The sequence below is a fragment of the Rhea americana genome, unplaced genomic scaffold (genome assembly GCF_003343005.1).
Source record: "Rhea americana isolate MKP2758 unplaced genomic scaffold, rheAme1 scaffold_584, whole genome shotgun sequence".
Lineage (NCBI taxonomy): Eukaryota > Metazoa > Chordata > Aves > Rheiformes > Rheidae > Rhea > Rhea americana.
Window position 1 is genome coordinate 22,670 of NW_028186739.1, and position 27,258 is coordinate 49,927.

Below are 27,258 nucleotides of genomic sequence, written 5' to 3' on the forward strand. Positions count from 1 at the left end.
TTTTTAACATTGATACCTCAACAAGTAACCCAGCGTAGCCTTGAGATGCAAGGAGGCTGTGACATTGGCAACTGGAATGGGTGTTTTCAGGTTAGAATCACTAAGAAAAAATAAACCTGCAGCCCCAAATTTCTTTTTTTTCCAAAGCTGAGTAGAACTGTGTTTTCAAGTCTGCTGTGTTGCTGGAGATTCCTGTGACCTGTCATTTAGTTTTGTAATGTTTCCCAATTTTCACAGCCCTCACTCTTCCAATTAGGCAGCTAGAGTCCATATGTTTAATTTGATTTCAGCTATATTGCATTAATGATTTCTGTCAATTGCCATCAGCTACAAGATGAAATCCCATGTGCCAGCGGGGAAGTTTTGAGTCTTTCTTTCCTTTTTTCAACACAGCAAAGATCATTTTCTTCCTCTTAAAAATGTGTTGTATCCAAAACGTTGCAAGGCATTGAGGAGTGTTGCTGGTGTGTTCTTACTAATAGGTTTGAAAGGGGAGACTAGTGCCAAAAGCATAGCTGGGAAGGAGCAGCATCCTGGCTTGTGTGTATGGGACATCAYGCAGAAGCTGAGCCTTTCTCATGGAATCACAAGCTCTGCTGAAGTGGGTGAATTTAGCCTCATTGTGTCCTGTGAACTGGGAGAGGAGTTGTTAGCTCTGGCATCTCTCAGTCACTGTGGAGTTCCTTTCCCATCCATTCCTGCAGCCTGTGCTCCAGAAGATCACTCTTCTGCAGGCAGAGATCATCTCTACTCCTAGCTGGAATGCTTTTCTGCAGACAGCCCCGTGCCAAAGCGCTGAAATGCAGCATGCAGTGTGATTCCAGCTTAGCTCTTGCAGCCTTCAGCCCTGGCTAGCTTGTGTTACTCACTTGAGAAAAGCAGGGAATGCAGCGTGGTAGGATGTGACATGGGTGATACTGGGAATGATAATAACTATGGGGCATAGCCCTGCGTTTTAATGCCTCCGCAGTACCAAGTTGGAATCATTTCCTGTCTCGGCATCAGGAGATTATGGCTTCGGTGCTGACATCCAGGCTTGGACTGAGCCAACCTTAACAGCGCTTTTCATAGCAGAGGTGGACATTTCTCCTGAGGAGTAGGCTGTGTGGTCTCGTGGGGAGGGCTCGAGCTGCCTGGACACATGGGTTCCGTTCCAGTCTCTGCTCCGTGGCKCTCTCGAGTCAGTTCTTTTTTGTAGTTTCCCTTGTGTGCTGTGTCTGGCTTTGTGTGCGGCTGGGACTCTTTTTTGCTGTGTAAATACCCAGAGTCCCAGCACATAATGCGAGTTATAATTTGAGCCTGCAAACATTCCTGTAATACCAATTACAAAAATAATGGGACATGCCCGAATACTTCAGTCTAGTGTCTCTTTTTAGTGTGTGTGTTTTAGAAACATACAATTAAGGTAATATAGATGATATAAAAATACTGTCAGAAGAACTGTGTTCTTTTTTAAAAAAAAAAAAAAAAAGTTCTTTCAATGAGCTTATTCCTTGTCACGGACCTTTTCTGAAGACTGGATGGATTCATTTTTTTTTTTCATTTTTTCGTACATGTGATGAAGGGTCCCGGGTCCAAATTCCTAGACTGTGTGATAATACAGATTGTTAACAGGGTCATGGGCTAGAAACAGATCATTTGTGACACAATTACACAGCCAAAGGAAAGTTTTCCACTGTAATTTCCATTGCTGGACCAGCTTTTGCATACCTGATGAGGTAATGATTCTAGTTTTGGTTCTGAGCATAACAACATGGAACTGTTACTTTTATGCAGTATGCAATTTTGGTCAAGGCCTGAAGAGTGAGTGCATGCATGCGTGTGCGCACGCACACACACACACACGCACAGAGAGTTTAAATTTTAGGTTGGAGTGACTCCTTTCTAGTCTGTTTTCTCTTCRTTCTTTGTGGAAGACTATCAGTCCTCTGAATTTCAAGACCTATTTTAAAGTGCTTTCTTAATTCTCTTGGAAAGATGTCAGTTTTAAAACAGAGAATTTGTAGTCTATGTGAAAAATACTGCTAGAGGCTTCTTTCCCTTGGCTGAACCTGCTAGTTTTGCATATTTAAYATATTTATAGTAGTTAAGTAGTAAGTATTAAATACTTACTGGGAGCTTTGTGGGCTTTGTGTCTTTGTTAAAAGAAACAGAGCTCTCATAAACAAGACCAAAACAGTTCAGACCTTCCCGTGCACTTAAACCGTAGTGACGTACAGACTGGGTAAAACTCGCAGCTCATAAATGCGCTTGGGCTCAGGCTCCAGYGTGCTTAGCAGGTGGGACATGAGCACACTGCTCTGCAGTAGCAGCGAAGAGGTAGTGGCGTCATCTGGGCTAGTAACAGCCCATGCTCAGAGCCTCCGACRGGGTTGCGCAGGCCATGCCGGGTCCGTGCTGCTGTGTTTTCTGCTCTGCTGTCATCTGCGAGTAGCCAGCTGAAACAGTTGTGGACGCTGCTGCTGCTAAGTCGTGCCGTTCTTTGCTGCATGCGGTTGCCCCGTTTTTCGTTGTTTCAGCAGAATTGAAATGAGAGTGAAGTAGTGAGTCATCCTTTCAGCCCCTGAGGAGGCAGAGAACCATTATTCGGATTGATTTGACAGAAGGGGAAGCTAAGGCACAGAGCGGTGTGGGAACTTTAAACCTCGGTTAAAAGTTTAAAGCTTAAAGTTTCTGGGTAGTTATAAAACAGGCACACTTCTGTTTTGCTTCCATTCGTTATAATTGATGCAGCCAGTCTGCACCGGTCCAGTTGGAGGTGTCGAAGAATGATTTTAAGGCTTATGAAGTTATAACTCATATGATGGGGAGGAGAACCTGTGCATACTCAAATAGACGACCTTGTCAGGCCGCTTCAGGCCTCTGCATAGCTAGATGTTGGTTTATAACCGGTAGTAATACCCACATTTTATAGATGTAGAGAAAACATAAACAAAAATAATTTGCGAGCAGCTGGGTCTCTGTGTCACTGCAAAGTCTGTGCCCCACTGGCTGTTGTTAGGACAGAGACGTGTGGGAGTGACAGGCATATGGCTCGCTTGCTTTAGATAAGTTTGCTTGTGTTTTCTCAGGTTAACACCCTCAATCCTCTTCTTTCTAGTTTCTTTTTTTCCTCTTTACTGAAACATAGCGACAGTACTTCTTCCATCCTCCTCCCTCCTTTTTACATATCCATCTTGTTTTGCACATAAACGAGCCCTTTGCTCTTGCCCTAAATGCCTTGGGCAGCTGGGTGGTATCTTAGTGCAGGGCAAGCAGGGGAAAAACAAGAAAAAATCCAGCTCTACCTGAAAAGCGTTTCTGTGTTTATTACAGATGCTTTCTCTTGGAAGCTTCTCCCCTTCCCCCCCTCTTCCATGGTTGCTGTTCTGTAGGGATTCCTTTGTATTCTCTTAAAGCAAAAAGGGACAACCCTAATGCTGTGTGCTGGCAAATCATTCCTTTCTCATGTGACACACCCTGGTCAACCCCTTCATGTGCTTTTAAATGGGTCCTGCATGTTCATTCAATTCATGGTACAAGCTTCTACCTTGACCTCCTACACCTATGTCATCTTCCTTCATCAGGGGCTTTAGGCCCTGATTCCCCTCTTAGCTGTTCACAGCCTTCCCCTCATCTCCTCTCTTCTGCGTTCTTTTCACAGCATTGACTTCTTGCACATCCCTTCTCTTTCTCCCTCCAGCTTCAGGTCTGGATCTCTTTCCTCACCTTTCCTTTTCAATGCCTTCCTGCTGGGATGGCCRGGGACAAGTGATTCCTCTCTGTGCCTCAGTTCCCTTTTCCTTTTCTGTCTTTCTACGTAGATCAWAAGAGCTGAGGGTCAGAGGCATTCACCTGGAACTGGAACTGGAACTGACAGTGCTTGGCCCACCACGGTCCTATCCCTTCCTTCCCCCGCTTTCTCCTGCAGCCTGCCCCCCCTCCTCCCCTGCAGAAAGGAAGGAGTCAGCAGGAGGCCCTGGATCTGGCCTGGCAGAGTTTGCTSGCTCTTGATGGTGGGACGTGTGCCTCTTCTGTGTGTACTCAGACTTGGTACACTGAAGGTGCTATATGGATGTTTTATATAGGTAATAAGTGCATCATGCATAGTAATATTTTAGTGGGTATATTCTAAGACTTACAGTGAAGCATGACCTATCTGGAGCTCTTTTCTGTCTATAGGCAATGATATGATTAACTGGTGCAGTCTGTTTACCTATATTAGGTACATAGATCTGTTTCATATCAATTTTTCCACCTCTTTCACTTCAGGCAACTAATTCAGTGCGGTCCACAGCAGAGCTGGCTAAATACCTGGGTGCCTGTAGAAGCACATGGCCCGTAGTGTCTGTCAGAGACAGACAGCTGAACCTGGTTTTCCGCTGTAATGACAGCACATTGCAGGAGCTTGATCCTCTGAACTGGGGCACTGTCTTTGAATGCAGCCCTTTCCGGGTGTCTCTGCCACAGCGGTGTTGGAGGAACAGCGTCCACTCGGCCATCTCTGCCTTGTACCCTCCCGAGGGCAGAGTGACTGCACCTATTCTCCACCTGAACACCCTGCTCCTTTTACTGCCTCAGCAGCACCCCCGTCTGGGRTTTCTCCAAGTAAACCCTGTGGTTTTTGTTAAGCTTGGCATCTCTAACCCAGCTGCAAAGTCAGSTGCCAGATGTGACAGGGTGCTGGGACAGTAACAGCTGAAATAACGGCAGCTCTCATTCCTCACTCCCCTCTTTCCGGTGATAAACTACATCGAGTACTGTAGAGCCCAGACACAATTAAATATTGTCAGTTTAGCAGGTCACGGTGCCTCACTGAGCCACAGCAAATGGTTGTGTGCACATTTTCTTGCCCACAGCACACAGGTAGCATGAGTTCTTCTAAGCCTCTTTCACTGCTGGCTGAGGGCACGTGCACGGCCGCGGCTGCTCAGATCGGTCCTTTTGTCCCCTTTCGGGGGATGATCGTTTCCACCTGGGACAATGCTAAGCTACTGCGGAGCGGGGGAATGCTGCGGCTGCCCTGCTTTCTGTGCTGCAGGTAGGCAGAGCGTGTTCCCGGGAGGGGGCACATCCGCATCCAGATCTCCTCGGATGGGAAGGGAGAGAACAGGGGCTGGAATGTAAACAGCAGCTCCCCCCGGGCCCCACTGCCCCCGCTGAGTTTTACAGAGAGTTAAGATATAACGACACAGGGGATCCTCTTTGTCCAGGCCGGACCTGCAGCTTCAGCCACGGCTTGGGGCAGCCGCATATCAAAACGCCCCCGAGCTTTTGCATTGTGCTGGTGACTCACGGTCACGGAGACCACTGGCCTTCGTGGTTCACCAACCCCAGCTGCCGGTGTGTTGGTCCAGGCACAGTGCCTCCTCTGACGCAGCCCCAGTCCTATCCAGCTATCCCATCATTGATTTCCCCACCCCCTGCATTGTATGTATGTATGTATTTATTTAACAATATGTTGGTCTAGCCATTAAAAGCAGAAAGCACTTTCTCCAATCGATTGAACTGCCCAGTGAGCTTCAGTTAAACATTGCCCTCTGAGTCATCACCAGGGTCAATTTAAATGTATACTCACGCTGATGAATAGGCTCTGCCTCTAATCTAATGAAAACTTGATCAGCAAATTAAAACTCAGCTTGTTGAGGCTGCTGAGCACAGGTGAGTTATGGAGGGCAGCCTGCCTTCCTAGAGCAACTCAAAACTGCTGCTAGCATCTCTCTCTTGCTAGGTGTCTGGTGCGGAGTGTTGTTCTGCCCCRACACCTGATGACACGTAGAAGAAAAGATGGGGTATATTGGCCAGAGGCCCCTCCATTTAAGACCCAGTCCATTCTGTTCTTCCTCTTTTGCAATAACTCGGCTATTGGTTGTTAATAAATAATAATTATTTAATATAATTAATAACTAATAGCTGAGCTACTGCAGAAGAGAAAGAGTTCTTCTGCCTTCTATAGCATCTTCACTGGAACCTCGCTGTGCTTCATATAGCTTCTTTAATTAACTCCCCAATTGCCTTATAAATTGGGAAGTAGTTATACCTGTTCTCCCTGAGAAAACTGAGGTATTTACTCACCTTTATAAAAAAATCCAGGGACTGCATTGCTACACCATGCTTTGTGACTGTCACCAATTTTTGTGAATCCCTTGCTTATTCCAGTGACATTCATATGCTTTGCGCTGATGAACACAGTTATTCTATTTTATCATGGTGCTGTTACCTTTCCTAAAGGCTAATTTGCTTTAATGTCCCATTACCTGCAAATTGGATAGGTACAATCAATATTTGTGATTCCAGGAACGGCTAGCTGGTTCAGAAGTGCCCAGAGGGGACTGCCTGTCCCAAAAGCAGGAGGTTAGATTGAAAGATGATTGGATAGAAAGGTTGAATGTACAACACATTATTATTAGACCAGTAAGTCTGTTCACTTCCTGTTTACAAAACTGGATCATAGAGCGTGAAAAAAGAGCTGTCATCGGGGCCARGGTTTAGGAACAGTAAGTTTTAGCACTGAGGCTAGACTACCAGTAAGAGATGATATCAGTGCTTATTAAACTTGGGCTTCCCAGCCATCTTAAGAACTACGGAAATGTTTCTTATCTACGCTTTACAGATAAGGGGGGAATGGTGCATGGGGTCGCTAATAGGCAGAGCCGAGCAGTTCTGACATCATAACCTCCTGCTTTCACGTTTAGACCACCTTACATCTGTCGTATGTGGCACTCCGTTAAACTTCTCATAGAATGCCGTTGCCCGGAGAGGTATATGCCAGGTAACACTCAAGGTATATGCCATGAATGAAGAGAAGGCTTCCACAGTTGCTGAAAGCAGATGAAGGTGATATCTGATAAAGTGCCTGGGAAGAACATTAGTTTTAAGTGTAGTCACTGAGAACAGGAGAGATGATGAATGGAGTTACTACGGAAATTACAAGTCATTGTTTGTTATCATGTGGCTYGTTCAGTACCCGTTATCTTACACATGGACCACAAGGTTGCAGATTCAAGTCCTATGCTGGAACTTGGGATCATTTCTCCTAAAATAAGGAAGAGGCATGGACCTTAGAATAGATATCACCTGTCACCTTAAACTGGAATAGGGGATCTTCTGTGTTGACAGCCATGAGGAGAGGCTCCAGGAAGGAGGGTTTGAACCATATGAGAACCTGTACTGCTAAGGACTTGAAAGATCAGAAAGGCCCAGCAGAATTAGATGGAGCCCCGAGAGATGCGGCGCTGGAAGCCCTGATGCAAGAATTACAGTAACTGGTGCTACTGAGTCAGCTACTGGGGTAGGATAACCAAAGGGTTAATTCAGGCAGATTGCACTAATGATGATTTCCCGTTCAGTAGCTCATCTTCCACCTGAGACTTTGCAGGGTGAGAATGTGATTCACAGTGATCRTGAGGTCTTTATACTGTCTGAAAACTGTGAAATTAGGTTCCCGAGGATCCATCCTGTGTCAGCTCTGTAATGTGCTTCGGGGTACGAGAAGGGCGTGCCGGTGGAAACCTCCAGTTTCGTTGCTTTTAGGGGTACCCGTCAGGTGCATTCTGTTTGGCCTCCCATTTTGAGGAGCGTGGAGATCATCAACAAACATCCCCTAGGGCAACAGACATCCTGAACGAGCTGCTTTCCATAGGGATTCTACCTCTTCAGAATCTTTGATGCAACTGGCTTGCTTAGTGGGCTGCCTGCAGTAACACCAAGTACTGAGGAAACAAGCAATCACCGGAAGAATCCCATACTAGATCTTCCAGAGAGACTATGCTCAGATCTATGAACCATGCTGGAGTTTGCCCAGGCCTTGCTGGGCATTTTTACTTCTGTTTCATACACTTGGACGGATAGCATGCCTCTCGGCACTACCAGCCAGGCACGGGRAATAGAGTTGGCAGACAACCAATACCTGCTAGTGACCAGAGGTGGAAGGGCCTGGCCTTGTAGGCTCTGACTGTAGCTGTTCTGCACAGTCAAGGCTATGCRCTTGTGCTCATTTGGCTTTATTTGCAGCCAAACCTCTCACTTRCTTTCCATTTTTCAGAGGCCATAGAAGTCAGTGGTAAAGGCCAGGCGGGGTGTCTGATGACCCTTTATATGTGGCAGCACATTGGAGTTGTGAAATAGAGATGAGTCTGGAGCTATGCATATGTTGAAAAGCCCTTGCTAAGGGTGTTGAAGGACTTCTAGCGTAGATGTTTTGCTCCATGCTGTATGGATGCTCCTACGGTGGTCTGGAAGGACCTACAGGCTTGTCATGGGGCTGGATCCCACATTAAGTGTCCTCATTGATGTGGCTGTTAGGAGCAACCTAGCAGAGCAGTATAGATTTCTGAGCATAGAGAAGGACGTTCCTTTGTCAGTGTTTCTTCCCTTGAAGCAAATTTTCTTTTCTGAGAGTATGAAGTATGAGAGATACGGTTATATTGAGCTGGAATTATGCTATATCATGACTGAACAGAGTAGATGATCTCACTCACTGACTCTTGTACCAAGACCAAAGCTAGTAGATGACCTAAAAGAAAATTAAAACTAGTTGGAGGGATCCAAGTGTTAGAGAACTAGCGTATCTCTGAATGGCGATGTCTACGGCTTGGTATCCTGAGTATGAAAACTGAGGCACTTAATACACTATGTGAATTAGMTTCCACTGCATCAAGTGAGATCTCATAGCACTTTTTGCCCTCTGGTTTCCTCTGTTGAAGGCAGGCTGTGATCTTTGCAAACCTACCTCAGGTGCTTTTGCAGAAGCTTCCCATTGACCATCTCAGGGACTGTCGTCTTCGTCCCAAGTGTGGTGAGCTCCAGGTATGCTAGTCACACCCTGAATTCATAAACTGCAGCTGGCTCTGATGGACCTGGAGCCCCACTATGAAGCAAAACAGCTGTTTCCCTGGGTCTCACTTCAGGCAGGCCGTCCTGTCTGTGCTGCTTACCCTCAGCTGGAGTGTATAGTGGGTAGGAAACCKCAGCTTCCTAGTGTCAGCTGAATGAAGCGAGAGCCAGGCTGATCAGCAGATGGAAATCTACATTSCTGATGTGCAAAAGTAGGTGAGATGAATCCTGTCCCTTTGTGCTAGTCCTAAACCATCAGAAAATTTTGATCATGGGTGCACAGCTCAAAGCATTTGAGAAAATCTTCAGAAGCTTCACATGCTCATCACTATACTTGAAACGGTGCAGGACTGTAGTTAATAGTCACTGTTTTAAGAATAAGATCTAGCACATGCCAACCTAATATTTTAGAACTAAGAGCATTGTTGAAAAATGGATATAAATGAACTCTGTGTGATCACATAAGAGATTGGGGGGGGGATATCTTGACTTCCAAGTTTGTGTTTTTTCCACTAGATGTAACTTTCTACAGTGAAGAGCGTACCCATGCCAGTAAGGAGTGTGTCTCTATTGTACCTTATTCAAAGAATAAAATAACCACCTTTTATTCTACTAATTCATTTTGGGGATAAATGGGAGAGGAACTTAAGTTAAATTCTAAATCTGACTTGACAAGACACAGCCTGCAGATACATGTCAGTCAGTCCATGGTGCGCATTGCAGAGAACTGCTGTCAGCTCATGAGCCTTGTCACCAGTGATGAATATTAAGTAATGTGTTACTGTCTAGTTGTCATGGAAAGCTTGAACCCTAGAAAAAAAAATTAAAAATTAACTGACTTCAAGCTGCTTTCAGAGGTGATAAGAAATCTAATACTTTTCTGATGATTGTTTGGATTCAGAAACAGACAGAAGACTTCCACACCAAAATTCCCTGGCCYGTCTGTCTTCTGCTAATTTGTCCTGCAGTGCTGTGTTGATAACATGACAAATCTGGAGATTGAAAGCCTCAGTTCCAAAGCGTAGGGTAGTTGTAGTGCAGGAYATCCTGCCTGTGTTGCCATGCTTGTCTGCCTTAGGAAGATCTGTCTCTCCAGTGGGCACTGCAACTGCAGCATAAAACRATTGGGAAGCTCTCCAGAAACTCGGAGGTTAAATCTCTTTCAGAAGTCCTGGAAGCTGCTAGGTTGGATTGCTGATGATCAAGGTGTCTGTGGTGGTGATTTCATATGAATTGTCTAGTTCTCAGAGACAGAACTTTGACTGAGCTGTATGCAGTAGTCAAATGCTTTTCTTTCAGACTCCTATATAATTCATGTAATTGAAATGTATTTTTGAAATGCTAAAGTCAGTTCTTCCTCTTGTGAGGGCAGAAAGAAGCTAAGAAGGACTAGCTGTTTCTTGTGTCTGCCAAGCATCCAAAAGATGCCTTTTCAAGGGTGGCTTCCGTTGGCTGTCMCAGTGTAGAGGATACCACTCAATGAAAGCTATAAATTGTATGGCAAGAACCATGGGAATGGATAGGCCCCTACCAGGCTCCCTACCTTTTGTCATGCTTCATACTGAAAGGCTATACACTGGTTTTGGTGGGGTGGCACCTTTATTAAAGGAGACTTAGGTCTGTAATGATTGCATTCCAAAAGCACAAGTAATAACACAAATTAGTTTTGCTTCCCTGAACCTGAAGGGTGCTATAAGAATCTGCCTTTCTGCTGGGGCACAGATAGCCTGCTAGCCAGGATGTGGCATTTACTGYGGTTGGGAACAATTTCCACCACTGAACCAGACTTACAAAGTTATGCATAACCGTTTCCTGTACTGGACTGAAAATATAACTCACACCATGAGCATGGTCTGCACAGGTCTTCTTGATAGGGCTGTGTTTCTCGCAGCACATGGCTCTACAGTGTCACTCCTGCCTCAGGTGCTTCCCACTTCTAATTGTTTTCAGAATATGCTGGTGTTGTTTCATTTGTTAAGTCTAATTAAGGTTGTTGCTTTAAGTTTGCTAGCTGTGAATGTTTGAGGAGGGCTCTCTGAACACTRTTCCCTCTCAATCTCTGAAGGGCTCTGTTCACTCATGTTCTACCTCTGCCTTATTTTTTTTTTTTTAACCTATAACAGTGTGGTGAAGATCCTGCTTGCAGCTGATGCTGATCCAAACCTTGGAGATGAATTCAGCAGCGTGTATGAGACTGCCAAGGAAAAAGGCCTCCATTCTTTAGAAGGTAATATTGTTCATTTGCAGGGATYTACATTTGCTTTTGAGGTCCCAAAATTTTGTTTTCTGGCTTTGAAATGGAAATTTGACCCCCCCTTTTTTTAGAACTAGCTTCAGTTCCCATATAAATGCAGAGTAACTGATGATACATGAGTGGGTGTTATGTCTAGAGAAAAGAGGAATCATTAGGTAGATGTTTATGAGAAGCAATCCTTCAGTGTCCTAGAGATAASTTGTTTTTATACAGCCAGAACATAATACGAAGTTGTAGATAAGCACATCATCCCACTGACCCAAATGCATTCGAAGGAGAAGAGTTCAAGGTAGCTGTATTATACCAGTAGCCTTACTCTAGGTCTTATAAATGGATACAAAATGAAGGAAGACTTACCCAATTGAAATAAAGCTGAAAGATATGTGAACTGGTTGCAAATAATTGTTGCTGGGTTTTGGCCAAGCATTAATGCTAGCTTTCATCTCAGGAAGTCTTTACATAGAAATGGGGAATTTTTCTGCAGTGTCATTTGGTCTTAAGATTTTTCTTGACTGGTCATCTCAGGTTGAAATCTTATCACAGTATTATCCCTGTTGCTGGGATGTTGAGGCTGACTTGACCCTGCTAAAATGTCWCTGGTTTTTACCTTCCTCACTCAAGTGTTCCAGAGACCCTGTCTCCAGCTGAGAGCTGCGCTGAGCTGCTGTCCCCAGCTGTGAGATTACAGCCCACGATATGTGACTACCTAGCGTGAAGTGTGTTTTAAGTCATTCACAGAATCGCAGAATCACACCGTAGCTGGCACTGGAAGGGACCTCTGGACRTCATCTGGTCCAACCCCTCTGTTCAGCAGAGGTCAGCAGAGGTGACCTCCACTGCAAAGGGGAGATGAATCACCCAGCAAAGGTGACATTCCCTGCCACCTTGCCAGAACTGAGCCAGCTGCTGGGATTCCTGGCATTCCTAGGAATTGCCATGTCCGGATTGACTGCACTTTATGTGCTCTGACCTTTTGCTTAGAAATTAATCCTTTTCCTACTTATTGTAAATTAAAAAATGAGGAAGCTGCATAGATTGTCCAGTATTTAGTGTTTCACTTGCATTGTCTGCAAAGCAAAGTAACACTTGGCTGTTTGCATAGCCGGAATAGTGCAGTGACATTATCCATTGGTCTGTACGTGGCTTGTGCCGCACTAAGAGCTGAAAACTGCATGAAGTCTAATGAAGGCGTAGTCKTTGGACCTTTGATAAAACACGGGTTGAGTTAAGAAGATGAATCAGTGAGGGGACAGTTTTGACAAGGTGTTATTTTATTTTTGAAAGCTCTCTGCTCTCATTCCTCACTGTAACACACCCGCGCAATGGGCCTGCTCCTCGATGGAAGTAAGAACACAAATACATCAGGTTTCTGTGGCAGTAAATGCAAAATGTATGAAACAACATTAAAAAATGAACAATGGAATGCCAATACATAATGCATGTACATAGACTTTATTTAAGACAAAGTGTATCAACCAATAAAGTTAATTGTTTTTGTCTGCATTCATCCCTCTTTAATGTTATATATTTTGGGGGTGAGGAAAAGATAAGGCCATTCAGTAAGAAGTTGCATTAATTCTTTAGTTGACATGTTTTATTAAAAAGAATAAATTCAGTTGCATTTTAAAAAAGAGAAGGAGAGAGAGAAACTGCCTTTTTTTAACCCATTTACATATTTCGTGTATAAATATTTTTTCATAAAAACATCCAAATCGAGAGGGTATGCTCCACGAACACTGCACAAAATATATTACAGACATTTATATGGATGGCAGGAAGGGAGACAGAGGGCTGAAAATTTCCAGGCACCCAGTGATTGATGGCAGATGAGGCTTCCCCTGACGCTTTATTGAGTTTCCGATGATTATCTCTCTCTSAGACATTTTTTACAGATGACGGCCGAGCTGTCACAACGGACCATGGGGGAAAAAGCCCAACAATAATAACACTTTAATCTCTTTACTGCACTGCTCCCTAGTATCTCAGATTCATCTTCCCTGACGCACGCAGTTCATTATCCAGCCCCTCCCTGGGTAGGAAATGACGACAAATAAATAAATATACATACTCACCCTGTATGCTTAGAGAGAAGACCCAGGAAAGGGAAGGAGCCGGGGCATTAATTGATCTTTCTGGAGTTACTGTGGTTCATTAGCGGAGATGTTGGGCTAAAATGGCATCAGGTATTCATTGCCATGTTTTCTGTTCTGTTTCTGTGAGAAATTTCCAAATCTTCTAGAAATTCTTCAGTAGTTCTTAGAAGGCAGTGTAGAGGCTGCACTGCGGAAGATCCAYGGTCTGTGTTTACTTTAGTGTTACGAAGTAGCAGGTGCTCAGAGCTCTCCCAAGTCCTAGCTGGCAAAGTCCCTGCACATGGGGTTACTCAATTTTAGCTGTATGCACAGACGTCATTCAYATCAGAGCTGAAAACACACCCAGGAGCAGAAAGTGGCCCACCACCTGAGTGGCATTCAYGCAACGAGAGACAACACATGCAAACCCCTTCATTACACAGGCTTCTTGGTGGGGTTGTGTGCCCAAGAGGGGCCTCCTCATAGCCCCGAATCCTGGAGAAGGGTCGAAGCCTGTTAGGCCTGGCCCTATTGCCTGGGCCTGCTGTCTGTCCCCTGTAGCATGTTCCAGGTGAGTGGGACAGGATTAGTCTCTGTTAATTCTGGGATGGGTATAACAGCCCCCGTTTTCTCAAAAATCAGATAAAAAGGAAGTGCAGTACCTGCACTAGCGGCCCTGAGCTAGTGCATCTGCTGGTTCATAAAATGGCCAGTGAGGATAGTGAAGAGGAAGCTTGACTCCCTTGAGAGATGAAAGTAGTGTTCATGTTGCATTTTTGGTTTATTAAATGGAATATTTGGCTGCTTTGGTGCCTTTGATTGTCCATCCTGGACAGATCTTAGACTGGCTTCTCTAGTATTTTGGTGCTCTCAGAACTAGCGTAGYGAGGATGCCTTCTCTGCTCCTGGAATTTTCCCTTTCTGAACAASAAGACGCTGGTATTGTTGTTTCCTTCAATACCTGTGAAGAGCAGCGTTTTTTGTTCCRCGGTTCATTTTTGCTAATGATTGGACTGAAGGACTCAAGAACTAGAAAGTTTATCCTGGCTTAGGACATTAGATCCACCCCACCTTGAAATGGCATCTACTTTGTTTAGTACCAGAGCAYCAGCACTTTCATCTCTCTCATAGTGTTTGTCTGAGTATAAGCTTGTATATAAATGTTGCAGATGTTGTTTAGTCTGTGCTTGGGAACAGGTTGGACCTGCACTTAACAGAAGACAGTGATGCACCCCAGTATTACCTTATAGGGGTCTTGTACCTTATAGGGGTCTTGTACCCGTGTGCAACACTGATCACTTTTGCTAGTCGTGGTACATGACCTGAGCGTTAGCTGGGTTTGCATACAAGGCTGCCACTTCCCTAGCTAGTGTGCGTGTTGCGGGAAGAGCGGCAAATCTGGCTAGAGTTGCACTTGGCAGCCATCGTGATGCTGTCTTCCCCTGCAGAAAGCCATTACCATTGTACCTCWGTTAGATCCACTGCGTTCTCCAGTCCGCCAGCTTTGCAGTTCAAACTCTGCCTTGCTCTTGCACCTGCTCTGAAAGATTTGGTATTTCAGCGTACCTGTCTCACCGCACAGTCCTTATCCTGCCCTCCTTGGAATGTCTTGTACCAGCTTTGCTTGAACCTGAAAGCACAAATCATTGGGCTTTTCCTTTTACAAGGTATCCACGTGCATTAGCATTCAATAGAGCAAAGCTCAAGGGAAGAAAAAATTATGATTAATCAGTTTTGGAAAGCATCAGTTTCTATTCAAAGGAACATCACAGCTTCCAGATCTGATTTCACAAAACCTGCTAGGGTTTGATATAATTGCGTTTGCTTAGGGGATTCCAGATTTTTTAATGAGTTGTAAAACGTGTTATTATGAATGATTTCTATCCTGGTAGCATATAGGAGCACATCTCCTGGAGCTCACTGTACTGGTGGCTAACTGAGTACAGAAAAAAAATTAGTCTCAATGAACAGCCAGTTTTACTACCATACAAAAGACAGCAAGCAGATAGTTGCAGAGAGGAGCAGAACTGAAGTATTGTACTCCGCAGGACTTTAACCTGTATTACTTTCCAGTTAATGAAGGAAGTATTTCCAGAAAAGTTCCTATTTTTAAATGGCTACTTCTTGGCCTTTCTGGAAAGCTTGGAGTTTAGGAGGGAGTTCGTAATGGAGATGAGTGCATGAGCAGTCAGAGCTGTATGATAAAGGAAAGCTTCAGCATTACTGTGAGGAAATCCATGAGGCATTACCAGCTGACTGCTGTCTCRAGGACCTGTAGTACTGTCATCCCTCAGTGTCTTTCTCTTAGTTATGGTTTGCATGCTTTGGTGTTTTGTGCTTCTGGCCTTAAGCAGTTACAGACTGCTAGGATTGTGTTTTGGCCAGGAGAGGAGGAAGATGCAGAAGTTCTCTGGGCCCTTTTGGACAGGAAAATGGAAATAAAAGGCAGAAGTCTCTGTACTGCTTACTTGCAGTGAATCCTTTCACTTGAAGCAGCCGAAGATGCAAAGAGGCTGTGGTTGGAACAATGCTGAAATCTCTTCTGTTTGGCTTTTACCAACCACTGCCTTCACTGTACTTGTGCAAGGAAGGAAGTGGTTGGTGAAAGCCAAAGAGAGTACCCTGCACGAGTACAGTGAAGGCAGTGACTGGAATTTGTTGAAACCTGTATTGTCTTCATCCCTGCTGCTGCTCAGTGGTGGGGAAATCATGACCACCAGAAACCCCCACTGGAGTCCTCATTGCCTTCTGAAAGAGGTCATTAGGCCTTAAACAATCTCTGAACTTTRGTAAGCTTCCAGGTCCTTGGTGATGGTCCATGCTGCTATGTGTGTTCAGACAAAACAGTTCTAGTTTGTCTCAGTTGATAAACTGAGCTTTCATTCTTCTTTCCCTGCAGTCCTTGTAACCCGGGAGGATGACTTCAACAACCGCTTGAACATCAGAGCCAGCTTCAAGGGCTGCACAGCTCTACACTACGCAGTACTTGCTGATGACTATGTGACAGTCAAATTGTTGCTGGATGGAGGTGAGTTTCATAGCTCCAACAGGTTTTTGGACCAGGAGCACTGTTACTGAGCAGACCTGATCCTCCTATCTGTCAGGCTTAGACAAGGACCACACTTTTTGATTTATAGGATTAATAACAATTTATTGTTTGCTTTGATCTCTTTGTGTTTCTGTGTTCCCATTCATCTCCAGCTGTTTTTCTCAGGTAGTTAAGGTCACTGTCCTTGTGATATTCACTGAGTCCTCCCTTTCATCCTGTAGATCTGTGGATCCACTGATCATCCACTGATCTCTCTATTCAATATTGTGAACGTTGCACTATCCCAAATTGTGCTCTTCTCCACTGCCATATCCTTTATGTTACCTGCGCTGGGTAGAGTCTAAGAACCCTAGCTTTACTGCGGATGGGTCTGTTCTGGAGACGGCAAAGCACTAGGGAGCTACCAGTACCCACATTAAATGGTACGGGCTGAGGTACTGTCGGTGGTTTGGCTTCAGCAACACARCTCCTTTGAGAAGCAGTAAAAATTATCCTGTGCCTTGCTGCCCAGGCTGGACTCTATCTAGTACCTAAACTGGCATGTTTAACAGCAGCATAGGAATCTCTGCATTACAATTCAACTAATCTGTAGACATGCAACAAAAGCTTCTGCAGGTACATATAGCTGTAGTGTTTTCTGCCCAAAAATCTTACCAAAATAGTTGATAAGTAAATGGAGTATGCTGGCAAGGTCATATTATGTGATCATATAGCTGAGCCATTAGTTAAAACTCTATCTCATGCATCCCAGCCCAGTACATTTACTGTAAGACTTTCTGGTGGTGTTCCCCATTAGATCACAGAGCTCCTCTTCCCATGGATCCTGCTTCACTGTATTTTGTCATCTCTAGTTTATATCTAGTTATCTCTAGATATATAGAGATACTAAAGAGATGAAAATTCATAGGATAGTTCAGTTTGGAAGAGACCTGATGAGGTCTCTAGTTTAACCTCTTCTTCAAAGCATGGTTAGCCAGGAGGTCAATCCATGTTACTCAGGGCTTTTTTGTCCAGTTGGATCCTGAAAACCTCCAAGGATGAATACTGTACAACCTCTCTGGACAACCTGTTGCAATGCCTCACTGTCTTCATGGTGCAAAAGCTAATCACTACTAGCTCAGGGAAAAAGAAGCTGACACAATAGAGATGTGCTACCATAACAACAGTTTTTTTRTACTTACCCTCTTGCTGATCTTTACCAGGATGACATTTATCTTGTGTTACGCTGCTGTCCAAAATCAGAGCCTGTTGAATGTGTATCTAGATGTGCATGGTGCTGTTAAATTAGTTCTATCTGCCTAACATGGAGGTGGTTCTGCCTAGAACTAATAGGAACCTATGAAGATGGTACACAGGTGCAGGCCTTAGTGACAGCAGGGATGTGAGTTTGTCAGCTGCAGTGATTGTGAGAAGAGGCAATGGCAGAGCTGGCAGAAAAAGACTGAGTGCTCACTTTTAGTCTGTTGAATTTGGGCTGGCAGCAGCTCCCCTCATTACCTCCCAGGAGAGACTGTGAAAACAGAGATTTTCCAAAGGTGTCTGCTTGCTGTTTCTGCCTTTGAAAGTCTTCTTGCAAGGTGGGCATACTATTAGCTGATTGAAAGTACCAAGGCAGCTGTTTGGTTTTCTGAGGCATAGGTATAATGTGTGTGCAAATAAGTGAAGTTAGCACTGAAGAATTTTGGCCACACTGGATGAACAACTGCAAGTAGCAAGTCCATCTCATTTCTGCATTTGTCCTCTGCTCATCTGTTTGAGTGCTGTTACCAAACACTGGCCTCTCTGATCGCAAGGATTGTTCTTTTTATCCTGTATCTGGACTTCTGTGCTGGAGCCGCTGTATTTTTTGTGAATGAACACTTCTGTTGCTTGAGGCTTATCAGAGATGTCTTTGTTCATGGCAAAGTGTCTCAGCTCAGAAAAACTCAATTGGATTTCAGAAAAAAGCATGTAACAGTCTGTAGGTTTGTGTTCTTTTGAATACAAGTGGAGAGATTGTACACAAAATCAAAGCAAAAAATCTAAATTTAGTCAGCTATAGCACTAAAATTGGAAGATCACTCATCAACATTCTATTCTTAATCCAGCCCCATGGAGAGATTTCTGGATAAAAATTGAAGAGATGCTACACTAAGAATACATTTCCAAATAAAAAACTTCCTCTTGCAAAGATAGGAACATGTCCCAGAGCTTAGACACTGGAAATAGTAATCCAGGAACAGGAATCTCCACTTGGTACATAATGTGTAAGATCATGCTTAAGTCCACATAGGATCTGAGGCTAAGTTTTATATAATGTTCTTCAGATTAATCTATATTCGCCGGTCCATGGACAATATCCACTTACCCTTTGCAGTCATGGTTATGATGAAAATTTATGATGACTTACTCGCTAATCAAATACATTTCTCTTCTTTTGTCAGGTGAGTTCTTCTGGGCTGATAGTGTTACACAGTCCTGCCAGACTCTTTCCATTCTTTTAATGTGTTTTTGCATGCTGAAGTTCGATTTCACGATTGGCGCATGACATGAGATTTTCATTGCACTGACTCGGGATACTCCCCTCCTCCCAGTTCTGGGCAATAACAAAGCGTCAGTCTGTGCATTCTTGTTGGTATAATCTGCGATGAATCCATAGCCGGGAGTCTGAAGGTCTCAGAAGTGGGGATCGAACACCTTTTAAAGTGTGCCTGCCGCAGGCCCTTTGTGAGGATAATTTCCCCATGTGGTGTGCCATTGACATCTGAGAGTAGGATGTTTCCTGTTTGCTGACATGGAACAGGCTCCCGTCACTCCTCCTTTACACTTCCCTACACCTGCCTTTTTACTAAGTGTCCATTTACTCCCTCTAACACTTCCTTGCTTGGTGCCCTGCCCTCGGGGCCAAAGCCATTAACTGCCAAGGCCTCTCTGTGCTAAAACAACTACCCGTTGTTCAGCGTTTTGATTTTGAAGAGAAGCCCCGATGTGCTTGCCCCTCACCCCACCTCCCTGGCCTTTTGTGGCCATTCAGTGACTCACTTGACCCCTCCAGGACCTTCTCCCCTTGTGGTCAGCATGTGTGTGCCCAGCAGACCGCGAGACGAAGTCACTGCTCTGTTGTCCTTTTGGGCAGTTGTTGGTGACATTTCACAGTCTCCTGACCTGAACTGACACCATAAATGTCAGTGTTTATGTGAGGAGTGGGTGGGAGCTCAGATCTGCAGCGTGCACCGGTTGCTRCTCCAGGCACGATCGATTCAGAGGGCTTTGTGTTTGGCTCAGAGGAAGGCAGAGTCACGGCTAGTTGATGGTGGAAGCCGCTTAGTTTTAGAGGAGCATTTATTACGTTGTTATTTTAGGCTGCTGTGTAAAACAGCCGGTATTAAGAAGTTTATCTTTCCACAGCAGAATGGTAGCCTTGCCATAGAGCTCAGCCTTCTCCTTGCACCCTTCTGGCAGCTTTTTAAGTCTAATTCTGCTCCAGAACCTGTCCCTGAAATGCACGTAGCCAGAGGAGCTGTTCAGGTGATCTGTCCAAGAGCACCCAGGTCAGTGGGAAAGAGGAGTAGCACTTGCTTCCTGTGACCCCCAGGCCAGTGTCTGGAAGCAGGGTACGTCCCTGCCGTCTATCATCCTCTCAGCCCTGGGCTGATAATCAAACCAAACCTCCCTGATTGCTCACCCTGCTAACAAGCTCTCTTGCCCTCAAGCAAGGGGGCAGTGTAAGTCTGAGTCTAAGCAAGCCTTCTCTCCCTGCAAGGAACTCGAGAACAGGCTTGAGCTGAAGACTGGCTTGAAGTTAAAGTCCCCACACCTTTTAGCAGTGCGGATGCACCAACCTCAAGCTCTGCGGCAGGTGGATTCAAGATGGTAATAAAGGCAGCAAGGACACAACCTGTGGCACTTCTAGTTGGTTGCTTAGAGGCCTGTCCATTCTGACGCTGTTGGTACTGTTGCAGATGAGTGTCGAAGGGCCGTGGGGTGTTTTGCAATGGAAAGAGTTATATGATTTATTTTGTTTAATTTCGTGGAACATGTCTTTTTTTTTTTTTTTTAGCTCCCATGTGACATTTTATTTAGGATTTTAGGACCAAAGAATATCTGCAAGCTTAAAATTTGGGCAGCATATACCTGAGACTACTCTTTGGACATTTTATTAGGTTAATGTGGGAAGACAAATGCAGGTTTAACTTTAACCGTCTCAAACCTGGCTTCTAAAAAGTTGGATAGTGAAGAAGAGCACTGTCGTCAAGGGAATTGCATGTTCGCTTGGAAGGAGCTCATTGAACTCTGCAGAGCTCTTGCGTTCTCTTCCCCTGTGCTCGCCCCAGTGCTCAGTTGTCTGCAGGAGACCTGCAGATGCCTAATTTGCTGCTCAGCAGCATTTCATTGTTTGCATGTCTTTGTCTGACTGTATCCAGCTGTTGTCTCATACTTTAAACTCTTTGAAACGGGATTGTCTTTTCAATCTCTAGTCATACAGCACACCACTAGAGCGGTGTCTTGGCCCCTGACTAAGGCACCTAGTCCTAAGATAGTCCGTAACTGTCATGAGGGACAAACAAGAAGGTAAAGGGAGAACAGTGTTTCCCCATCAGGATGCCAAGGCTTCTTTAATCACAGAATCACTGAGGTTGGGAGGCGTCTCTGGAGATCACCTAGTCCAGCCCATTGCTCAAAGCAGGGTCAGCTCGAGCAGGTTGCCCAGGGACGTGTCCAGTCAGGTTTTGAATAGCTCCATGGATGGAGACTCCACAGCCTCTCTGGAAAACCTGTTGTGTGAAAGGCACTGCTTTAATGACGCACCTGGGTAGGTGGTGTCTGACATTTCATCTCTTTGCTTAAAATGTAAGAGCAGTTGCCTTCCTCACAGACTGATCTGCTGCCCATTTTCAGCACCTCCCCTCTCTCTATTCCCATCACAGGGACAAAGTTGTCCCCTTCTGCCAGACCTGATCAGCCTCTTCTTACAGCTCCCAAGTGTCTCATTCTCCATCACACTTTCCTAATCCCTGACTAACTTGCTATCCACTTCCACCTTCAGAAATTCCCTTTGCTTCTACCTCCTGCCAGAGCCAAAGGCCTTTGCAGTGCGAATTGCTAGAGAAGCTGGGAGAGGAACTCTGGCCTCTGTGCAGTGGACCTCGTCCACTGCAGCTAGAGCAGTTCCACTGACCCCGCAGCCTTTGGCAGGCTCATTCTCACAGTAGTGATCGTTCTCCTACAGGCTTCAGGCTTGATTCTGTCCACATTGCCTTGAAAAATGTAAGCAATCTACTCAACTCAGTACGCATACATCTGTAATTAAAGAAAAAAGAGAAAGAAAGAAAGAAAAGAATGCGTATTTATAAAAACATTTTAGCTAAAGCTGCAGTAACCCAGACTTCAGCACTCAATTTACCACTAAATTTAGCATTTAGCATTTAGCATTTGCTGGTAATGTTCCACACATATGTACTTGATACACTATGATTACAAATACTGTAAATGAGATAAGTGATAGGTAAAAAAGTTACATAGCTACCATTGCAAGGGATGGTCTTTTCCCATCAGAAAGTGAACATGCCAGTGGTATTATGAGGAAAATTCAGGTTGTAATTATAGTGGTTTTGTTATGTTTGAATTCTGCATAATATGTCTTTTACTCAGTGTTTCCAGTTGTGTGCTAGGTGCAAAGGGCTCCGTTCTTAGAGTAGCAGGGTGCTGTGGGAGGCTGAAGGGACATCGCTAGGGAGCCTCAGCCTGCCAGAGCCCCCAGCAGCCAGCGCGGGGTGGCAGAGAAGAGGGGCTACACCGGGCACATTTCAGATCTCGACAGGGTGCCGTCTATCGGTTTCATTATACCCACTGGAGATACCAGTATAAGCACGCGCAAAACTGGGGCAGTTTAGAGACACTGAGAAAGTCAAGCAGGCAGAGGTCTGTTAGGCTGAAAGTCTGTGCACAGGAGGTCTTTTTTATGGCTGAATCCTTAAAAACTTCCACTCAAGGTTCAGATACAGCTGTATAGTGAGTTTAAACCTACTGAGAATGTTTGCTTTTCTTGGTCCTCCTTTACAGACCCATATAGCCCTAGAGGTCGACTGCAGCTTGAAAAGCATTGCCTCTAGGCCCAAAACTGTGCCCAGCAATAAGTGGGTGCCTGAAAAGTTCCCCCATTAGTTGGTTCCCTTCAATAATCATTTCATTTTTTCTAAAGCTACCTTGGCAGCTTTTTCTGTCTTACCTCTGCTCACCCTCAGTTGGCTCTTCAGCCAAGGCTTTGGGAAAAACAGTGGAGCAGGTATGGTGGTGTCAGCACCATGGGAACCAGGACTCGGTTTTGTCCATGGCACTCGTGCTATGAATGCACACCATGTCTACAGTGGTCTGGGAGAAGGTGTGTGTTTGTCTGTCAAACTGGTGTTATCGGAACTCAGTTTAAGGAAATGAAAGCCACAGACCGCTTGGTCGCCACTGTTTTTTACCTCCTGTTTACTAGAGTTAAGCAGTTGTCTGTCTTGTGAAGAACAAGGCCCCAGGTCAGTCCCACTGAGCAAGAAACAGGCCAGTATTAAGTGAAATAACCCTGCCTCTTCTGTCCTGGATCTCGTAGGCATACAGGCAGAGTGATGGTTCCTTGGTAAGAGCTCGTGCCAGAAGCAGCATCCCTGTTCCTATACAGAGCCTAAAATATTGCGCCAGCTCCCCACCTGAGCTAGGAGGGAACAGGTCTCTTAGAGTCCTTGAGCCCAACCCACAGTGTCGGAGGAGCACTGCTGAGAACTTCTCTGAGCTCCTGCCAGTGTCTCAGAAGGCAGCAAGCCCTTCGAGACTCTTAGGTGGCAGCAGGGGATTCAGGATCAGTGTTYCGAGAGTCATGTATGTGGTAGGTGTCCCTCAGGTACTCCATCATCGTAGTTTGCTCCAGACGTGGCTTACACAATAAAAGCACCTGCTATAAACACATCTGTCCCAGGCCTGCTGTTGGGCAGGAGTGCCTGAAATCCTCTCTCCCTCTCCACGCTCATATTTACAAGGGAATGTGATAAATTCAGTATTGATTCCTTCTGTTGCACTGTAAATTTTGCAAAAGATGATTAAATAGTGCAATAGAGTCTGCAAGCTCTGTGGCTCAATATGTTCTGGACCGGCGTATCGACCCCCTCTATCCAACGGCAGCAAGTTCCACTCCCAGCCGCACCAGACCAGTAATTAAAATCCTGTGAGACTGGGATTTAAAAACCAATCATATCACAGCATTGAAGCTTCTAACATCCCACCGTGGCAAGAGCAATAAGTGTATGAGTGCAAGTGCATTTATGTCCATGTCGGAACGCTTAAGAATAGTTTCCCCATAGGGCACGGGTGCAAATAGATCCCTTTCTCAGTGTTTCTGGGTACAAAACTCTACAGTGACATAATGTTTGTCATGGATTTAATAGCTCTGCACAGATGTGCAGACATATAGAGAAATGATGCATCATTGTTTAGTTTTCCTTCTTGTACTCTGACCTTACAAGCAATGATAAGGTAGGTTATTTTCACCTCTATGTGTTATTAGGCAGGCATGAACCAACATGAACTCAGATTAGAATTAAGCAAGATTGAAAGAAGCAGGTAGGCCAGCTTGTTTTAAAACTGATTGCAAAGAGTAAAGGCTTTCGTGACCCCAAACTAGAGTCCAAATTGTCAGAGCCCTTCCACGCTGTGATCATTCCCACGTGCTGCTGGGAACGCCTGCGTTGGAGAGGAGTCCAAAGCTCCTGTGCAAGGTGAAAGTTTTGAGATAAAACTTAGCTAGTGTTGGTAATGTCTTGAGGGAAACCCCCTTTTTAATTCAAACATGTCAAATTTTGTGCCTTGAGCACAAAACTTGCAAAAYTGGCTCACATAGTTGCATCCTGATCATGAGGTCTGCATCCAAGTGGTACATGCAGTGCTGTGTCGTGGCCTCTTTGCTGCTGCGTGACCAAAGTAGCAGGCACAGGAGATCAGCGGCAGAACGCTGCGATCCTCTGGCCACAGCACATGGAGCTGCAGAGCAGGAGGGAGACTGCTGTGCTGTGCCGTGCCATGCCGAGCTGTGCCAGGCCATGCCACGCCGCGCYGGGCTGGGCTGGGGATGCACCAGCAGCAGTAGGGCCCCTTGCTCAGCGGAGCCTTGCTGGAGGGCATGTTCCCCTCGCGGAGCCCGGGCTGTTGTGCGATTTGCGGGACGTACCCGTTTGCACGGAGAGGCCGTGGCACCGGCTCATGCATTGGGAAGGAGATAATTGGGGGACGCTTGCTCTGCCTGCACGAAGTGTGCTGCGGGCTACGTGCGTCCTCATTTCTGACTGGGAGCGTGTGTGTGCAGGCGGGGGACGTTAGGTACCCCAGTCTGCTCATCTGTGGTGCTTACAGCACAAGCACCGTTTAAATAAGTTACCTGCCCAGAAAGGCAGATCCAAGATATCATATTTATATTTAACACACACATTAAAAATGTTTTTTCTTTACCTCTTGTAATGTAGCCTTCCCGTTTGTCATGCATGTGGGTGGCTTTATGCGTTCAAAGGGCAAGACACTCCTCAGTACAGTTATTTTTCAGGAGGGCTGATTCCAACGGGAGCTGTAGCACTATACAGTAGGAATAGCTCTGCAGAGCACTGTATTTTCCAGAGTTCCCCTGGGATCACTGAGAGCAAAGTGGGTTATTTGGTCAAATTTTATGCTGGAGTGAAAAATCTGTTGGCAAGAGTCCAGGGTGAAAAGGGAGCAAACAAACGTAACACGAGCTGGAAGTACCCGGTGGAAGGTAGCTGAGGCGGAGTGGAGCAGAGGGCTTGTTTGGTAATGGGGCGGGAGAGGTGGGCCGCAAACATGGGCTTCACAAAGAAGAAGTCAAGAGCCGGGAGTGGAGAGTTTGCTCTCCTTGCGGCAGGATCGTGCAGGTCACGGGCATCCTTACGAGCCCATTTCTCTCGCTCCCTGTGCACCCCTCGCGCAGGGGTGCATGCGGCACYGAGGTGCTCCTTCTGCAGGGAGGAGATTGCACCCAGGAGGAAGCACGGGAGCCATTACCACAGCGCTGAACAGCCTGAAAGAGATCCAGGAATCATGAAGGGGGTTTTCCCTCCTGATTTAAAGTAGTATTCCGCAATTCAGATCCTTAGTGCTGCCGTGTTGTGCCAACACCACRTGTGCTAATGCCTTGTCCTATGTTACCTTATCTCATGTGCTGATGACACCGAATAACCTTCAGGAGGCAATGTGGCTGAATAAATAAAGCACCGGGCCGTGATTCGGGAGGTCTGGGGTCCTTCGGAGCCCTGCCGGGGGCTCCCCCGTCCTCTCTTGTTCCCGTCGCTGTCGTGTCTCCCGGCCAGCAGGCTCCTTGGGGCACGTTGCTTAGTGTTCGTGCCTAGCACCCCAGCGAAGCGCGGCTGAGCGTCCGGCCGTCCCGACTGGTAGTCGTCGTTGTCATGTCCGTATTTGCCCCCTTTCCCAGCTCGCTTACAGGCMGTCTAACCACACGGGCATCAGCACAAATCCGTTGGAAGACTTTGATAACCTTCCTCCCCTGAGGAGACCCACCRCTTGGTGTGCTTGTTCACATCCCTYGTTTTCAGTGCTTAGGTATCTATTTATCCATGGGAGATTTTTTCTGATAACAACGTGCTACTTAGGTGGGGAACRTTGCCAAAAGATTTTGAAGCATCAGAGTACACCTGGATCGAGCAGATCACCTTATCCGCCTGCTTAGTGACCCCACGCAGCGCCTGCAGCTTCGGAAGGCAAGGCTTTCCTCTGCAGAAGCAGTACTGACTTTTCCCCTTATATATTTGTTCCACATGTTTCCTTCTGCATTTCCTTATATAAAGTCTACTTATCTGCTGAGTGCAGCAGTCAGATGCGTCAGCCTGCAGTTCCCAGATCTCTAGTCAGTCTTTCTACAAGTTGATGTCGTGTTTGCTGCCCTCCAGTGCTGTATTTTCAAGGATGTGATAAAGAATAGGTCRTTGGTAGCGGTTGATAATTTGGCCGTTTTGGGTTTGTGCTTCTTCTGAACTATTCAGTCTCTGGGCCTGGCATTTGTTAATCCTTATTTAAGTTTTAAAAATGTTTCTACTGGCTTTTGAATTTGACACCCTGCCTTCACCTTGTCTCCKGTAAGAAGAGGTTTGGGTATGGGAACTTCTCTGTAGGAACCATTGATGCAAGGAGTTMATTTCTTCATATAATCTTTGGATCTTCCTGTTGCATCTTGATCACCTATTGGAATTCACAGTCTCTGGCTAACTTCCAGCTTCTRGTCTGGTTAAGGAAAGGTCTTGGTTTTAACTGCTGAAGCAAGTGATTCTTTTAAATCCCTTTTGGCCTGCATTGTTACAGCTTTACATTTAACTTGCCAGGGCAAATGTTCTGTTCTAGTCTCCTTACTCGGACACAGCTTCCAGGTTTTGAAGGATAGAAGGGTAGTTGTATTTTTTCTCTTTTTAATATCCTAACTTTTCTCCTTATAAAGACTTTCTAATAAATAGTGTGGGGTTTTTTAGCCTTTAATGTCTGAAAGCTTTTTCCTGGTGGGTTGCTCCCTTTATTTCTACCAGGATACCTTGTGTCATATAGTTCCTCTTCTGGAAAAAGACACCTTGGATTCTTTGTTGGTCTTTGCTTGTGATGAAGTTAAGCATGAATGTGTRCCCTCTTGCAGTGTGATTCTTAGGAAAAGATGTTCTGAAGAAAGTCTTTTACTCTGTTCTAGACTAAATTAAGCCTTGCTTCTGCCCATGTGGTTTTTCTGACTAGCTGCTTTAGGAAGTATCTCTTAGTCTCTGTTCCTTACCAATTAATTAATATCRTGGTTTTTGCACTTACGATCTTTCCAGTTTTTTCTAGCTTGTCACATCTTTGTCACTGTGCTGATCAGTCTTTCAGAAGCAAAATCCTAATACTCTTTATTTTCCCTGTTAAAATGGGACTGTTCATTCCATAAAAAAATGTATACTGGCTGGTAGAATTAACTTATTTATARTTTTTGTCTCCAAATTTTCTTCAGTATATAACATCACACCTGCGCCACTGAGACTTACTCTGTCATGCCAGCACAGTTTGTATGCTGG

General features: G+C 45.3%; 1 protein-coding gene across 1 annotated transcript in view; it reads left to right on the forward strand.

The window, feature by feature from the left end:
• CLPB (ClpB family mitochondrial disaggregase) overlaps nt 1-27,258 on the forward strand; it is a gene marked incomplete at its 5' end in the record, with an annotated part of 90,954 nt that overhangs the window by 19,709 nt on the left and 43,987 nt on the right. Inside the window, 2 exons of the mRNA XM_085319404.1 lie at nt 10,938-11,041; nt 16,040-16,168. Coding sequence (XP_085175530.1) covers nt 10,938-11,041; nt 16,040-16,168 — 233 coding nt within the window. The remainder of the gene's footprint in view (nt 1-10,937; nt 11,042-16,039; nt 16,169-27,258) is intronic.